The 17,723-nt window shown below is 33.5% G+C and overlaps 2 protein-coding genes across 2 annotated transcripts; one reads left to right on the top strand and one right to left on the bottom strand.

The window, feature by feature from the left end:
* The first annotated feature begins 3,001 nt into the window (after positions 1–3,001).
* Positions 3,002–8,939, top strand: LOC7488968 (NADPH--cytochrome P450 reductase). The gene is made up of 18 exons (XM_002324433.4): positions 3,002–3,524; positions 3,676–3,735; positions 3,820–3,896; positions 3,978–4,035; positions 4,125–4,208; positions 4,317–4,353; positions 5,128–5,197; positions 5,288–5,482; positions 5,571–5,663; positions 5,822–6,047; positions 6,152–6,235; positions 6,332–6,483; positions 6,886–6,982; positions 7,290–7,439; positions 7,546–7,623; positions 7,718–7,840; positions 7,955–8,068; positions 8,488–8,939. The coding sequence occupies exons 1-18, from the start codon at positions 3,165–3,167 to the stop codon at positions 8,566–8,568; spliced, it is 2,139 nt and encodes a 712-aa protein (XP_002324469.1). The 5' UTR covers positions 3,002–3,164; the 3' UTR covers positions 8,569–8,939.
* A 2,250-nt stretch (positions 8,940–11,189) lies between these two features.
* Positions 11,190–15,161, bottom strand: LOC7461580 (probable small nuclear ribonucleoprotein F). The gene is made up of 5 exons (XM_002325015.4): positions 15,004–15,161; positions 14,790–14,877; positions 14,657–14,694; positions 14,391–14,455; positions 11,190–11,479 (listed from the first exon to the last, which is right to left on the bottom strand). The coding sequence occupies exons 1-5, from the start codon at positions 15,007–15,009 to the stop codon at positions 11,410–11,412; spliced, it is 267 nt and encodes an 88-aa protein (XP_002325051.3). The 5' UTR covers positions 15,010–15,161; the 3' UTR covers positions 11,190–11,409.
* Positions 15,162–17,723: the final 2,562 nt, after the last annotated feature.

A 17,723-nucleotide genomic window follows, 5' to 3' on the forward strand; every position in this document is an offset into this window, starting at 1 on the left:
TCCTCATTATTTTGATTTTGATTTTTTTTATTTTGTTAAAGTTATTTTTCTTTTCAATTTCACCATTCAATTGAAAATTTGTTGTTGTCCTATAATTTATTTTTTATTTCTATTTTTATTATCATTCTTTTAATTTTAATTTTTGTTTTGAATCCTTTTATGCAAATGATAATTTTTTTTCAATTTCATCATTCAATGTTTTGTTTGTTAAGGATTGAGTTTCGATGTTTTTCTATGTATGGTACTTTCAGTTTAATGACATGGGTCATTGGTTTGAAAAGTTATAAAGGGTTAACATCCTTTTTTTAGTCTAATTTTCCTTTTTGATTTTATTGTTCAATATTATTTTTTAAAAAAGAAATTTAGGTTCGCGGTTTTCTTTCATTTCTTTTCTATCGGTTTATCCCGATCTCATGACTTGGGATGTGAGTTTGATTGGTTAACCTAAATTGTCTCGTCCTTTTACATATTTATCATGCTAACTCGGATTGATTTAAATTATTTTTTTATTTCTTTTTACTCGATTTCATCATTTTTATATTTAATTGGTTAAAAATCAAATAATGTGATTTTCCCGCTCTTGAAAAATGAATGTTTTCCCAAGTTATTGTGTTTTTTATTTTATTTTATATGTTTATTAACGTTATCTATTTCTTCTAATTATTTAATTAAAATTAAATTAAATTATTTAACAAGTTAGGACCATAACCCAAGTGGTAAATATTTTTTCTTTCTTGAAAAAGCACTCACAGTATCTAAACATTATTTTAAAAAAATAATAATAATGCAGACTCGCGGGTTAACATCTCTTATATTAATAAATGATTATTTAATCACTATCAATCTGTGTTGATGCCCGTTACTTAATTAAATATTATCCAACTTGTAGTTTATTTTTGTCAACAAAATTGTGCTTGTCACCTCACAAACTAATCTTCAAAGATTTTATTTATTTAGTTTTCTAATTACTATATTCATTAATATTAAATCTAATTTTTTTACTGCAGGTGTTTAAATGTGTGAAGTGCATTAAAAAGAATGATTTTTAAAGACACTAGTGGCAAGTCTTAAAAATCTTTGCTCGGAAGACTTTTTTTTTTTTATTTAATATTTTGTGTCTTATGGTTTATTTTTATGTTCCTATTGAAGTTTGTTTTTTCTTAAATTTTTAATGATGCAAAAGACTTGGTGTTTTATGGTTTGTTTTTATTTTTCTTGCTGATAATATTTTTATTATTTTGGATTATGCAAAATAAATGACAACAAAGTGATAAAAAAAGGTAAAAAAGGAAAGAAAAAAAAATAGACGGGACTAGGGTTAAAATATAGAACAAAAACATGTGCAAATGTAGAAGATTTATATTTATATATAGGGTTCTATAATGAATAAATATTAAAAAGAAATATTTATTAAATCATTATAAATATACTTATCACTTAGTTAAACACTATCCACCCTATCATATAAAAAAGTTATTCAACCTGTGGCTGTAGTAGTTTATGTATATTAGCAAAGATTGTGGTTATTATCTAGCCAACTAAAGGTTGTGTTTAAGAATATGGTGCAAATCGTGTTTTTTTAAATTTTGATTTTTTTTTTATATTTTTAAATTGTTTTGATGTGTTGATGTCAAAAATATTTTTAAAAAATAAAAAATTTTATTTTAATGTATTTCTAAATAAAAAACACTTAGAACCACAACCGCTGCCGTAATCTCAAACAATTAATTAAATAATTGTCTTTTATCTTGAATTTATGTGACATATGTATGAAATGCAAATGACTTATCTCGTTTGGTATTCCCTTGTGACCTTGTTTTTTGTTTTTAAATGATTTTTTTTTTAAATTAAATTTTTGGTATTTTTTGATTATTTTGATGTATTAATATCAAAAATAAATTTAAAAAATTAAAAAAATATTATTTTAATATATTTACAAGTAAAAACACATTTTAAAAAATAATCACAATCACAACATAAAATACTTCTATTAAAGACATACTTGACTTAACAACATCGAGCTAGTGTCTTTCATTTATATATATATATATATATATATATATATATATATATATATATATATATATATATATATATATTAAATATTGTGTTTTCTTAACCAAATAAATGAATTTATTTTAACCAAACAATGTTATTTTAGGAGGAACTTTTACTAGCAAAAGAAATCCCAAAAATTAAAGTACGATCAAAAATTATTTTAACCAAACAAATGAATTTATTTTAAAGTTTCACTTTGTTTGGAATTGTGGTAGCAGTAATGGTTGCGTTTAAAGTGCTTTTCATCTAAAAATACATCAAAATAATATATATTTTTAAAAAATTATTTTTGAAATTGTGGTAACGGTTGCGGTTTAAAGTGTTTTTTACTAAGAAATGCATTAAAATAATATATTTTTTATTTTTTTAAAATTATTTTTAAAATCAACACATCAAAATAATCTGAAAATAAAAAAAAATTTAACAATTTTTTTTAAAGAATTTAAACAAACGCGGTGCAACATGCTCTTGGAGTAGAAGAATTTAGATGGAAATACAATCTCATGGTTTTGAAAAGGTTGTGTAAAATTAAAAAAACTAAAGTCCATGTACTGAAATAAGAAAAAGTAAAAAATTGATATACCAATGCACAGTTGTATCCTTGCCCCAACAACCCTTTACTCCTTATTTATTGCTTAAGAAAAATAAAAATAAATATAATATCAGATCCAAATCTCAAGGCCAGCAAAGCAAAATCAAATCCAAATGTCATGAATATAAAACAATTTTACTTTGCTGAGAAATAATAATAGTTAATTAAGAAAAGAAAAGGACAGAAAAAGGGCATTTTAGAACTTCACCGTTCCATAACCTGACTCCATCTAAAATCAACCGCCTTAAAGCCTTAACTCTTAACCATGGTTAACTCAGAGTTTGGTGAGTTTGACCAGTCTGGTTTGGTTGGCGTTGCACCTCCATCCTCCCTTTATTACCCCCCCTCATTTCTCTCATGCCTTCCCCCTCAGGGAACTCTTTCTGCTTATTTCTCTCTCTGCCTACGCCCACCAACCATACAACAAGCAAGAAGCAGAGAGAGATCTTTTTTCCTCCTTGAAGAAGAAGAGTAGTAATAAGAAGAAACTGGTTTGTGAGTCTTTGTAAACAACATGGAGTCATCAAGCAGCTCGATCAAAGTGTCTCCACTTGATCTTATGCAAGCCATAATCAAAGGCAAAGTGGACCCCGCGAATGTTTCATCGGAGTCCGGTGGTTCTGTTGCTGAGGTAGCAACTTTGATCCTCGAGAATCGTGAGTTTGTTATGATCTTAACTACTTCCATCGCTGTTTTGATCGGCTGCGTCGTCGTTTTGATTTGGAGAAGATCATCTGGGTATCAGAGACCCAAAGTACCTGTACCTCCCAAGCCCCTGATTGTTAAAGACCTTGAACCTGAAGTTGATGATGGCAAGAAAAAGGTCACCATCTTTTTCGGCACCCAAACCGGTACCGCAGAAGGATTTGCTAAGGTACACTTTAGTTTATCGCAATGCTATCGATGGAGTGACATGACTCTGTAATCATCACCGTGCACGTGCGATGATGTCCCACGTGTACGGTGAGAATTCAGCTTTAGTTGATGAGTAGTTTAGCTAAGATTTTCTTTTGAATTTTTTTTAGGCTCTAGCTGAGGAGGCAAAAGCTCGGTATGACAAGGCTACATTTAAAACTGTTGATTTGGTATGGTGGACCTTTTTTTTTAATTTTTTTTCTAGATTGTTTTTTTTTAATATCTAATTTTATTTATTTATTTATTTATGATAGGATGATTATGCGGGTGATGATGATGAATACGAAGAGAAATTGAAGAAAGAGGATCTGGTTATTTTCTTCTTGGCTACGTGAGTAATTTTGATAATAGTCTACTTGTAATTTATTTTAGTTTTTTTTTTAAATTGTTTTTGATGTATGGGGGTGTTTAGATACGGAGATGGTGAGCCTACTGATAATGCGGCAAGGTTCTACAAATGGTTTACAGAGGTGAGTTTCTGGGAAGTATTAATTGGTTTGGTATTAGAGAGCAGGATTTCATAATTAGTGTTCATGGTTTTATGATTGTGTTCATATAGGGAAATGAGAGAGGGGAATGGCTCAAGGACCTTCCATTTGCAGTTTTTGGCCTTGGCAACAGGCAGTACGAGCATTTTAACAAGGTGTGGAATGTGACTCTATTTATACTTTCTTTCACAATTAGCCAGTGGTTTTAATTGCTTGTTTTTGCTGATTAACTGTTTATATACTTGTTTTGTTTCGTTGAACAGATTGCTATAGTGGTGGATAAAATCTTTGCTGACCAGGGTATGCCTACATATTTGTTTGCTCCTTGTTTTAGTGAAAATTTGTTTGGAAATTTTTTTTATATGTCGAGAGTTTTTCTTGCTAATGTTTTTATACTGACGAGTATAAAGCCTGAATGGCTTCAGACTCCTTATATTTGAATAATGTGATTCAATGAAATTTGTGTTTGTGAACCATGAATATGCAGACAAGACTAGTGCTTGTGAAGACCACATTCTACTATCAATTTGTTTGTTAAACTAGCAAATGTGCCGAGTAAAACATTCTCTACCAACCAGAAAACTATGTAAAGGATTTTGAAGCTGCGTAAAGTCAATGAGTTGCATGTTCAAACTTGCTATTACTCAAGGAAACATGATCGCTTTGCAATATGGATCTTTTGTCAATAATGCATTGCTACTTCGCAAATGTTTTGTGCGTTGATGAAGGCAGTGTGCCCTTTGATGTTAGCCAGCTTCCTTGCCAAGATAAATAGAGTCTGCCAGGTTCTCCTGATGCATGCGAAGCTTTTGCTCCTAAAGGAACACTGTTTCTACAATTCAATTGCTTGCAAAAAATAAAAAATTTGAAGCCCAATTAGCTGCATATTTAATATAAGAATTAGAGGAGTTTTCTAATTAATTGTGCGCCACATTGTGGTCCTCAATGTTTTTCCTTATTATCATCAAATGGTCTTCAAGAGTTAAAATGCGCTCATCGATGTTGTTCATTCTGCCTAGCAACTAAGTTTTCCTTGTTTTCTTTCCATAACCATTTTTCTCTTTGTTTTTTTAGGTGGGAAGCGCCTTGCCGCAGTGGGTCTTGGTGATGATGATCAATGCATGGAAGATGACTTTGCTGCATGGTAAGGAGAACTTGAATTGGTATACTGCATGAACAGAATGAATTTTCTTGAAAGAGATCTCATTCTTTCCTTTTCTTCTTGCTATTTTAGGCGGGAATTGTTGTGGCCTGAGATGGACCAGTTGCTTCTTGACGGAGACGATCCAACAGCTGTTTCTACTCCTTATGCTGCCACTGTATCAGAATATCGGGTTGTAGTCCATGACCCTGAAGATGCCCCATTAGAGGATGATAACTGGAGTAATGCAAATGGTCATGCTGTCTATGATGCTCAGCATCCATGCAGGTATCAAAAAATAATTCCTTTTGGATTTTCTGGTGACAATTTAGTAGCTTAATTTGATCTAAGTTTTGTGTTCTGTTTGCTACTGAAGGGCTAATGTTGCTGTGAGGAGGGAGCTTCATACCCCGGCATCTGATCGTTCATGTACCCATCTGGAGTTAGAAATATCAGGCACCGGACTTGCGTAAGTTGTTTGCAATATCTTTGTTGTTTTCTCTTTTTTTTCCCTTGAAAATGACATCCAAACGCATTTTCATGGGGAATAATTGTAAGAGAACAATGTACACTGGTTATGCACAGAACAATTTATTATGTGCTCATAACTGTTCCTTTGTTGTTCAGATATGGAACTGGGGATCATGTTGGTGTGTACTGTGAAAATCTAAGTGAAACTGTAGAGGAAGCACTGCAGTTGTTGGGTTTATCACCAGATACTTATTTCTCTATCCACAATGATAATGTGGATGGCACACCACTTAGTGGAAGCGCCCTGCCACCTCCATTCCCACCGTCCACCTTAAAAACTGCTCTAGCTCGATATGCTGATCTTTTGAGTTTGCCCAAGAAGGTTAGCTGTTTTCTTAAGTCGAAGCATCAATGGATATCATATTTCATTTTATAGGATTTTTTTCACATTCGAGTAATTATTGTTGCAATGCATATGCTTTGCAGTCTGCTCTAATGGCTTTAGCAGCTCATGCTACTGATCCAACAGAAGCTGATCGACTAAGGCATCTTGCATCGCCTGCTGGGAAGGTTGTAAATCTACCAACAATATTTTGTCATCAAGTTAGTCCCTGTTTTAGTTTGTAGCTTTAAGTGGATATAACTTTGATTTGCACTCTTGTACAGGATGAATATGCACAATTGTTAGTTGCAAATCAGAGAAGCCTCCTTGAGGTCATGGCTGAATTTCCATCAGCCAAGCCCCCACTTGGTGTCTTCTTTGCTTCAGTTGCTCCTCGATTGCAGCCAAGATACTATTCTATTTCATCATCTCCAAGGTGTGTTTTTTTTACCCTCTTTTTTCTGGGAAGGTTCAGAATTAATCTATCTTAGTTTGTGATGGGAGATGGCAAGGGATTCATATCATGTTTAATCTAAACCCAAATTCTTTTAGCTTGCTCAATTTTCCTGAATAAAAAGTTATGGAATGTGGCAAACAAGTTGTTCCACTGATCAACGGGATAATATTGAAGAGAACAAAAATCTGGATTTTGTATTTCGTAGCTCTTTTAGAGGAACTGTAATTGGAGTCTGGATATCCCTTTTTAGCACAAAGGGAACTTTTATGTATTCAAGGACCATTTACTTTCAAAAATTGCACCTGCACCCTCTTTGGTTTATCATTCTTAATTCTGTTCTTTGGAATTTATGTGCCTAATATTTGAAATCATGACTAGCAGCATGGCTCCATCAAGAATTCATGTTACATGTGCACTGGTTCTTGAAAAAACACCAGGAGGTCGTATTCACAAAGGAGTGTGCTCAACTTGGATGAAGGTACTTGTTCAAAAATTTCTGTTCTGCTTTGTTTTTTGCATTTTATGACAAAGCAACACCTCAGGGTGGAGTGCAAAAATCGATTGAATTGGGTAGTAAATATGTGGGGTGTCTTAAATTATCACGGGGGTTGGAAATTAGTGATCAACATTTTTACAATGCTCGATGCTAGGGTTAGCCCATCTCCTTGTATGTGTGTACTGATGTATGTATTACGATTCTTCTATCCATGTTATTCTTGATCTTTGATAGAATATTCTATACACCAAGTTTATCAAGGTTAATTCTTATTTTATTCCTTCCACAGAACGCTGTGCCTCTGGAGAAAAGCCATGATTGCAGCTGGGCACCTGTTTTTGTTAGGCAATCAAACTTCAAACTCCCAGAAGATGCTAAAGTTCCCATCATTATGATTGGCCCTGGAACTGGTTTAGCTCCCTTCAGAGGTTTCCTCCAGGTTTGGACTCGTTAACTTTATGTTCAGTTGTCTTTTTTCAAGTGATCTATGTTATCACAATGAATTATCCAATCTTATAATCTTTATTTTTTATCTCCCTTTTCAGGAAAGATTAGCCCTGAAAGAAGCAGGATCAGAACTGGGATCCTCTGTATTATTCTTTGGTTGCAGGAACCGCAAAATGGTAGGTTATGTTATTATCATATATCTAGAATGCTCTGTGGTTGGTGTAGGGATATCATTTCAAGAATTTTTATTAACACGCTTACACTTTGCAGGATTTTATCTATGAAGACGAGCTCAACAACTTCGTTGAAAGTGGTGCACTTTCTGAACTAGTTGTTGCCTTTTCCCGTGAGGGACCTACCAAGGAATACGTGCAGCATAAGATGATGCAGAAGGTACTTGGTTCTGTTTCACCTAACACACTATCTGGTGAAATCAAAATGCTGCGATGTTATTTATTTATTTTTGTTATTAACTAAAGCGTTGAGCATGTGTTTTCTTTGGTTCAGGCTTCTGATATCTGGAACATGATTTCACAAGGTGGATATTTATATGTTTGTGGTGATGCCAAAGGCATGGCTAAAGATGTCCACAGAGCGCTCCACACTATTGTGCAAGAGCAGGTAAAAAAAATTAGCCTTGTTATTAGAAGTTTCTAGCTGGCTCTGTCACCATGTATGCAGTTCACCTTAAAAGTGTTACTACTGCGTTCTTTTTCATGGTTAGTAGTCACGAAAACTAGGGGAAAAAATCTAACAGAACCTGCCCCACAGACATGGTTAGCAAAGGGCCCAATCCCATGTCCATTGCTTTCCTGTGATTGAGATTTTTCCATGTCGACATTGCTTTCTTGTTCTGAACGTGGATATATTTCGTACACTCCCTTTAGTTCCTTGAAAGGCTAGAATCCACATTATGATATAAATTTGTCCCCCTTTCTTGGTGTCTGAGAGAGCCATCACATGACGCCCTTTCTCAATTTTTCTAATGTGTAATTTTGCTTGTATCGCATCCAACTTTGTGTACTTGGTTGTATATCCAGGGATCCTTCGACAACTCAAGGACAGAAAGCTTTGTGAAGAGTCTGCAAATGAATGGCAGGTATCTACGTGATGTATGGTAATTAATCGTTCGTGTAGGCCATGAAGAAAGGAGGGTGATGTGAAAGTTTACTCTATAAATACCGAAGCCTTACTGGAATTGAAGGAATTTTAAGCGAGAGGCTACTTTTGACGCCTGCCTTGTGTCCCTTCAAGTGGTCATCGAACGTGCTATCATTATAGCAAATTGTGATTCTTTTCTCTCTTCTCCCACGAAGGAATTTTTTGGTCTTGTAATTTATATATACATAATGTAATAAATGAGTAGCAGCCCTAGTTCATGACTTCATTTTCCTTTTGATGAACCCAACAAAATGGTTCAAATGACAGACAAATATTCTTGTTGTACGTCTAAGTGTTTGTATGAATGGATAATTCCAAGTTTAAGTTTGAAGTCTCTTGCTCGAAATTTCCTCGTGCAGCCTTGCATGTTTCTTTTCTCGAGTTATCCTCTCTCTCAATGCCCCGTAATCTAGGTGTCGATGTCATCCCCCCTCCCCCCTTTTCTACGGTAATTGGCTACAGACATTGCCCGGGACATGATGCTGTGATTTACCCCCTTTTTTCTTTTTCATTTTTTATTTCGCGGCGGCGAGTGAGTTAAGACGAACTTAAAATCCAGAAGCATCTCATCAGGGTACCCTTTTACAGACCACAGAGAGGACCCTTTCCTTTTTCTTGAAGAAAAATAATCCGAAGTGTGTATAAATAATTCATCTTTCTCAATGGTTATATCATCATGGCAATACTGGAGGTTTTCTCTCAAAAACTGAGGGTACCCCAACATTTATCTTACTGAACATTGATTAAAACGACAACTAGTGTGAATTATTTTAGTTAACTTGATGGACGTGGGCTGATGAGGTCAAGGTGGATGTTCCCAACACTGATAATTTAGGTTCACCACCAACCACGAGTTCATCTTTGACCTAATTAGACGCGACCAAGTCAAGATTTCATCGATGCCATGGTCCTGAATTGACAAAGAAGAGAATCATTATATTTGCTAATCAACTAAGTTTTACTGCAGATAACATAATACATTATTAGCCGCTCTTGACCCTGACAAAAGGCTGTTTAAAATACATGTTTTTGGTGGGGACAAACAACCAATTATGTCCTGCAAAGTGACTTAATAAATGTGAAGAGGACTTTGGTGGCATCCTGGGCCCTTCGCCATGGAAAAACTGTGGGCACACAGCTTAAATGGAAGTGGGTTCTCACATGGTTGTTGAGAAGAAGGGTAACCCGTTGAATTCTGGGCAACCAAACAACTCTTTACAGTACACATCTATCTCTCACGTGGTTAGTTGGTGGTAGCTAGCTGGGGTTATGCCTTTTCATTACATAGCATGATTCCTTACTCGGAACTCCAACATATCTGTCTTCCCGTGCGGCCCTTAACTCCACGGAAGTTTGATGTTAGGTTTTGTACTTTGCATACATGTGGACAAATGTGCGACCAGTATGGTTTATTATATTATTTGCATTCTCAATTTTTTATTTTTTTGATACCATCTGCTTTGGCTGATCCGATACCCGTTGGAGAAATAACCAATACGTTTTATTTGTATATAGCTTGGATTTAGAGCCTTGGAGGATGCTTGAAAGAGTCATAATGATTGTTTTTACTTTAAATCGTATTAAAATAATTTTTTTTTATTCTTTAAAAATTATTTTTCCCCAAACCCACGCAATACCATGTGGAGTGTAAAACATGAACACCATTAATTTAGAAAGGTTAAGCTAGAGATAGCGTCTGGGGCTGAATAAAAAAACCGCAAGAGACAAGAGAGAATTCTAACTTGTTTGATTTGCCTTTTTTTTCTTTTCTTGCGCAAAGCCATCTATCAAGCAGCGTTTGACCACATGTCACTTGTTACATAAATCCAACTTTAAAGTTAATACTTACAAGTGTTTCTTAGCAGAAGAAGACATATTGGTGGTAAGTACACTGATCTAATGGGGCCCCAAAGCTCCAAAATAAAAACAAGCCGAGCTGCTCGGCATGTTGCTTGCAAGACCCACACACACAAAGATGGTGATGGAGCTTTCCTTCCTCTTATACCAATGGAATCACATCAACACTATTTATTGCATGCACGCAAAAAGGGAGCAGGGATCCAGTACAGTAATTCCCTGAAATGAGGAGAGCCACCGGAAAGATAGCAAAGATAAAGCCACCCTGCTTTGATTAGACTCAGACAAAATGGGGAACAAACCTCAAAATAGAGAAGAAAGTAAGATATTGAACCACCTAGGAGAAGCGTGAACCGGAAAAAGACGCATCCTAATGCCCGAGCAACAATTCTCTGATTTAAATCACCAAATTAATCTGCCATTTTGACTTTTTTACGTGAATAAGAAATTGGCATGTCCTTTCCTTTAATTTTACTTCTACAAAGAATTGTAGAAAGTTCTTTATCTGTTATCATTGTACTCAGTTCTCAGGTTGTCTAGGAAGGGAAAAAAAAGCTTCAAACAAAGATAAACCGCTTTCTTTTTCTACTCATCAACCAGATAACCACATAGAAGAATTTCTTCAATTCACGACCTACTCTAGAAGATGGTTATGTGACACGAGATGATGGAATCCATGTATCATTCAACTAGATCACTCTAGAACAGGTGAAAAACAGAGGTGTTAAGTGAAAATCCAGAAGCAAGCAATCAAAGAGTTAAATAAGGTGATATGAATCGGTCCATCAAGTGCAGCAAATGCCATGGCTCATGTCAAAGGCAAACAATGAAACTCTAATTATAACACAAATATAACATTAGCATATCTGAAATGGAAATGGAAATGGAAATGGAGTTCTATTAACTCAGTACATTGAAGACCAAGAGACATTGAAGACCTCTTCTTAGTCTCGTTCGGCATCTTCTATGTCTTCATCCTCCGGAACTCCACGAAGGTAGAGAACATTGTTGCATCTGCAGATAGCATGCAACAAGACCCAGTAAATCTTCTGAAGGAATATGAAGCTTAATTCTAATGAAATTTGGACAAATTAAAGCAATTTACAATATGATGTTTCTAGAAGTTGTGCAGACATGTAGTCCTCCTATGAGGCAGGGGACCTTGCCTCAAAGTCTACTCCTAACTAATGACATCTCAGTTAGTATTTGATGAATTAATGGCATGCAAATGCAACATAAATTACACCATACTAAGGCATGATAGAAACCAAAATTTAATGCACTATTTTGTTTTTGGCCATAAAACATTGTCTGTGACTACTGATGTCTGGAACTCTACCTACACTTCTAATCCACAACCTATATAAGAACAACAAACATGTATGTAATATTCAAAAGGATGCCTATTTGAAGCAGACATTTTCAATGCAGAGAAAAATTCATGATTCATTGCTATCTTTTTATTACCATTTACATGCTTTATGCAAGCATTAAATTGCATTAAATCTTCAAGAGTAATATTTGACCTATATTTATTACCGTTGCTGAGTAAAAAATCCACTTCCAGGTCTACACAATCACCAAATCACAAGACTTCACAGTATCTACATCTCATGTCTATGTGATGCCTTCATACTTTATTATAAACCAACTCAAAGGAATCCAACTCTATTATAATCACAATCTGAAAGTAATTTCAGCTTTTGGTCACAAGTGTAGAAACATGAAGCGTGGAAATAAAAAAAGAAAAAGGAGTTTGTAAATTGGTACACCTCATTGAGCATCAAAGATATTTCATAAAGTTATAACACCGCAAAACAACCATTACATGTTTGAACTTCCAACATATTTGAAATCATGACCTGATGAAATATCACTAGTTCTTAGTTTAGTCAATCCATACCTACGTGTTGTTGCACAAAAACTCCGAGATTTCAGTTTTACATATATAAAGTAATAATTACAAGGTCAAATCATTAAGAACCATGTTAAGCTCAAGCCTCGTATTTTTCAATGACACTGTTTCAGCTTCTATTCTCAGATTTCTATTGGTTCCAAGCATCTAAATCAATCAATATCCCATTGTCTCAAGATTTCTGTAAAGATATTTACCATACTTTCCAAGTTCAAAACATTTCAAAACGGGGCTAAAACTTTGAATGCTTCCAGGTCCCCAACCACTTGGCATAAAACAGAAGAGGTATGTATTAGATGATCTCTAACGTGAAACTAAATATATTTCAGATCCGGGGTCCATTTGGTAGTGATGTTGGCTTTTCTCTTGGCACTAGATAGAGTTGAGGAAGGGAGAAGTGTCTGGTAACATATACTGCTGAGAGTCTTAACTCATGACTGATTTAAATGATGAAACAAGAAAGTTAGTAATCTAATCATCAACATGCTAACATGAACACAATTTATGAAAATCAATATTGTCCTTCACAAAGTAACAGCAAGAAGAACTAACAAAAGGTTTCCTTTGGAGCTTTACACTTGAAAAACTTTGAAAAGGGTTTTATGGGTCTCAAACTAAGTTGTCAAGTGGGTTTCAAAGATCTGAGGCTAAAAGTACTTCTATACACAATACAAAACAGCTCTATGATTCAACCAGTGGTACGAGTAAAAAATTCCTGCTGGAATTACTAGTTATCTTCAGTTGCACAGGTAACTAAATTTTTAGGAGAGAAAGCTATTCTCATTTAGCATTAACCTACTCTTCATAGAAAAATGGTCACTTATTTGCAAAGTGACTAATGCCTAGCTAAGATATCTCCCTGCCATTCCTTCTAATCCCAGTTTCAAAATTGTAACCCCTTTGGCCCTATTTGCACAAATAATTTTAGAGAACTTTATAATTTGAGAACATTTGTTACCAGATTGCTATCTCACAGCCGAATCCTTTCCTACTGCACCTTGTAAAGTTCCCAACATTACTTTAAGGGGAAAAAAAAGTGATTTCAAATGCACACTGACATATAGATGGCATTCATTGAGTCTATATAAACAAAAAAGGAACTTGATAAATAAGAAACCTTGAATGTCTATCTAAACATTCTTGTAAGAATCTTACAAATTCTTGGCACAATTACCACAAGAACAAGCTCTAGGATCCATCAAGGACAGGCCACGCTAATTAACATACACTCTCAATCTTTATCTTAACAATTTTAGTGTCATGGCAAGCTTTAACTTCAAAGCATTTCCCTCTTTTATTTATAGTGCCATGATTGTTTTTCCTCATGAGTACAGTTGCTAGTTTTTACAAGGACTGATCATGCTAACATCATACCCTCAACTTTTTTCCTTAACAGCTTTAATCTCACGGTAAGCTTTAACTCAGTATTTCCCTCTTTTAGTTATAACGGCAACATTCCCTTCCTCATGGGGATAAATTCTAGCTTTTCACTGTAATTCATCTTATGGAAAAGAGGTCAAACATTTCATAAAGAAACAGTACTCTCATAATAGCGTGCATGAGTTCACACAAGTGTCAGCAGACCCGAGTTTCTCAGGCCTGGATAATCAGCAATAGAGTTGAACCTTATCCCTTTGCCAACTTTTAAAGCAGGTAACTACTCCATCATTCTAGTCCATAGATAAATGCAAAATGTGCAAGCTTAGCTTACCACAGTTGATATTAACCATCAACAAAGAGACACAAATATAAACCTCTTACCAGAGAAGCAAATGTCCTACTTTTTCAATAACAGCAAAGACTTCGTCCAATTGTTGAGAAAATGTTGAAACATAAAGAAACCTTTTTAAGATACAATCAGTCAAAGATTGAAAAGCTTTTCTTGTGCCCATTGCCTAGAAACTTAAAGGAGCTTTGAGGTTCGCTAGCCATGTCTTATTATCTTGGTTTTCATGCCAACAAACACATATCTCAATAACATAAACTTATAAATCAAAAACTTCAACTTACCTGATCAAAATCTCTCCCAGATTTCCAGTGAACTGTCCATCAATATACTCTTCAGTATTTCCCAGCTGTGAATCACATTCCATTAATTGTAAAAATCCGAGTAACATAATAATGTGCGCCAAAAAGAAAAACAAAACAAAATCTGAAACTGAAAAAAAAAAAAAAAACCCTAAGTAACTTAAACATAAAGAAATAAAACTTAATCTTACACAAAAAAAAAAGAACCAACAGAAGCAAAAAGAAAACTGAAAAAAGAAAGACAGTACCTGGAGGTTCATGTATGAATCAACAGAAGCAAGAAAACCTGAAAGACCAAACCAACCAACCAATCGAAAATCATAAGCACAAAGAAGAAGTAAAACCCAAATAAGAAACTAAAAAAGGGAACAAAATCTTGACCTTTGTACTCCATTCCCCATTTAAGTTTGACAATAACAGTCTTTCCAGTCAGATTGTTCAAAAAAGGCTTAGGGTTAACTGGTACAGTCTGCAAACATCAAAATATAGTTATCATCAACTATTACATTAAACATACTAACCTTTTAAAGACAAACATAAAATATCATTAACGCATAAACAAGAGCAAACGTGATAAAGAGCAGAGAAAACTCACGGCCATGGCAAACGAGAGAGAGAGATAGAAAGAAGGTGGAGTGTCAAGGGTTTTGAGGGTTTGTGTGTGTTTGCGGTCAATTAAATGGAATGGGTTTTAGTATTGTAATTAAAATTTTAGAAGGGCTTGTTGATGTTGTTGGGTCAAAGTTTGATGACCCAAAACCCCAGGGCTTGTTCTCTCTCTTTATGGGATTGCGAGATCATATGGCCTCCGTCGGGTTCCATGGCCCAACTAATTATGGATAATAAAAAGGTACAACGACATGGATCGATCTATAAATTCAGTATTTAAATAACTAACTGAGACCAATTCATTAAAAAAAAATCATTAATTTTTTTTATTTATTGTGTTAAGTTATTTTCCCTCTCTCTCTCTCTCTCTACTGTCCATAATAATGAAACGGGTTCAGCCCATGAATCAATTTGAGGCTTAATTTATGGGTTGATTAGATTAACCAGATTAACAAGGTTGATTTGGGTTAATTAAAATGACATTGTTTTAATTTTTTAAAATTAAAATGATATTATTTTTAATTTTTTTAAAAAATTTAGACCGGGTTTTGATTAGGTTGCAAATTAATCTATTAGATCGACCATGTTAACTCCCACATGATTTTTTTTAAACTCAAAGTAGATCAAGTCTCGAGTCGATTGGGTGAGCTAGGCCAAGTTTAACTCACTATTGTTAATAAATTATACCGAGTTTAATAAAAATATTATCTTAGAGTAAATGCAAATTAGTTTATTCATCAATTGATATTAAATCACTTCTCAAACAATCTTAAAAACACACCCACGAATTATATTAAAAATAAAAAAACAAGTCTTTTGAGCATCAAATCTACTTATTAAGATTTTTAAAATATAGTTAGACTAGCCTGCATTTTGTTATGTGACTAGATTTTTTTTCGTGTAAAAAATGATGTTCAAGTTTTGAAATGAGATAAAAAAAAAGGATATAAAAAACTAGTTATAACAAACTTGTAACTACGTTAATTAAGACTGAGCCAACCTGGAATATCCCACCAAACCTATGGCCTAGATAATATAATTGTAATAACCCAATAAAAGAATAATAAAATTATAAAGCTTTTTTTTTTAAAAAAAAAACTCTTGTTAACTTTTCATACATGTGACCCAAGTCATTAGACTTGAGGCATCCAATCTGTAAAAATCATGATATTTGATTCTCAATCAATTATATATTGAAGGATGTAATTGAAAAAGAATTTTAATTACACAATTTTTTTAAAAAAAATAGCAAATAAAAAATGAGGATCGCAATTAAAATATAAAATAAATTTTATATTTAATTGAAGAGTGAAATTAAAAAACAAAATCACCCATATCATCAAAGAAAGGTGTCCTAAAAAACAAGAACACAAATATAAATTCACACATCACCATAAACATAAAAAAATCAAATTCAAATAATAAACAAGTATTCACAAATAATATTTACAATTAAAAAAATATTAAGATTTTTCAATATTTACATACATATTTTTTTTAAAAAAAATTATTGTCACTGTAGGTGACTCTGTCTCTCGAAAATGATTGACTGTGTAGCTGGAATAGCAGCTCAAAAGGGTATTGTCAAGAGCACCCTTGGACCCATGGGTCCAAATTCATAAAAGAAATGTAAAAAAAAACCTTTATTATTACATCTTTATTATTTATTATTTTTTAAAATATTTTTTGACATGATTTTTTATTTAACAAATTATGATGAAAAGTATTTTGAATGCAATAATGTATTACGTTGATTGATTTAATGATTTACTAATCGCACTTTATGACAATACTTGTTGTCAGTATATTTGCCACAAGAATGATCAATATACAATAAAATACATTATAAAATTGCAAGGAAAAATGATCTTGAACACAATAATATAACATATTAAGTGATTTTATTATTTACTAATTATACCCTATGACACTGCTCGATAATGCTATGTTTCCATTTATAGGATCGGAGGACAACAAAATCATTAATAACACGAGGAAAATCGCAAGAAAAATAATCTTGAAAATATTTTAAATACAATAATGTAACATATTAAGTGATTTTATAACTTATTTACCACACCTTATAGCACTGCCTAATGACGATATATTTTCCATAGATAGGATCAATGAACAAAAAAAATCATTAATATATGGGAAAATTGTACAATAAAACCATTCACACATCATATCAAATGAAAAACAACATTAACATACAACATAACAAATCCAAAACAACATAATAAATCAACAATAACACTAACAAATGCAAACCAACTACAACATCCATGCATACAAAATAACAATTTGAAAACAACGTCAACACATCAAATTCCACACCCGAGATCAAACCATCACGCCTTGAATAAACATGTTGCAACCCAATCCTTCCAATCTCATCATGGAATATTGATTCCATCTTTGTTTTGCCTTAAAAATATTCCTGATAGCTTCATAACCTCGGAGTTGCCACACAACAATGTAAACCCTGGCTCTCCAAATATTTCACAACAATCAACAATCAAATAAAAATCATAAAAAAACAAATATTTTATCACAATATTCAATAGCATATTTCAAATTATTAAAAAATTCATTTGGGATTCAAAATCAACCTTTAAAATGGCTAGAGTCGATTGGAATAAGATGAATCAGCTGTTAGAATTGAGATGATAGTAGTGGTGTATGAACCCATGCATCACTACTACT

This window comes from Populus trichocarpa, chromosome 18 (assembly GCF_000002775.5).
Source record: "Populus trichocarpa isolate Nisqually-1 chromosome 18, P.trichocarpa_v4.1, whole genome shotgun sequence".
Classification (NCBI taxonomy): Eukaryota; Viridiplantae; Streptophyta; class Magnoliopsida; order Malpighiales; family Salicaceae; genus Populus; species Populus trichocarpa.

Bases quoted from the DNA above. Each gene is read 5' to 3' on its own strand.
- LOC7488968 (XM_002324433.4), top strand. From the start codon at position 3,165: ATGGAGTCATCAAGCAGCTCGATCAAAGTGTCTCCACTTGATCTTATG. The intron at 6,236-6,331 runs GTTGTAAATCTA...ACTCTTGTACAG, and splicing joins TTGCATCGCCTGCTGGGAAG to GATGAATATGCACAATTGTT. The intron at 7,440-7,545 runs GTTTGGACTCGT...CTCCCTTTTCAG, and splicing joins CCTTCAGAGGTTTCCTCCAG to GAAAGATTAGCCCTGAAAGA.
- LOC7461580 (XM_002325015.4), bottom strand. The intron at 14,695-14,789 runs GTCAAGATTTTG...TTGGTCTTTCAG, and splicing joins ATGGGGAATGGAGTACAAAG to GTTTTCTTGCTTCTGTTGAT. The intron at 11,480-14,390 runs GTAAGTTGAAGT...TGCTATCTGCAG, and splicing joins CTGGGAGAGATTTTGATCAG to ATGCAACAATGTTCTCTACC.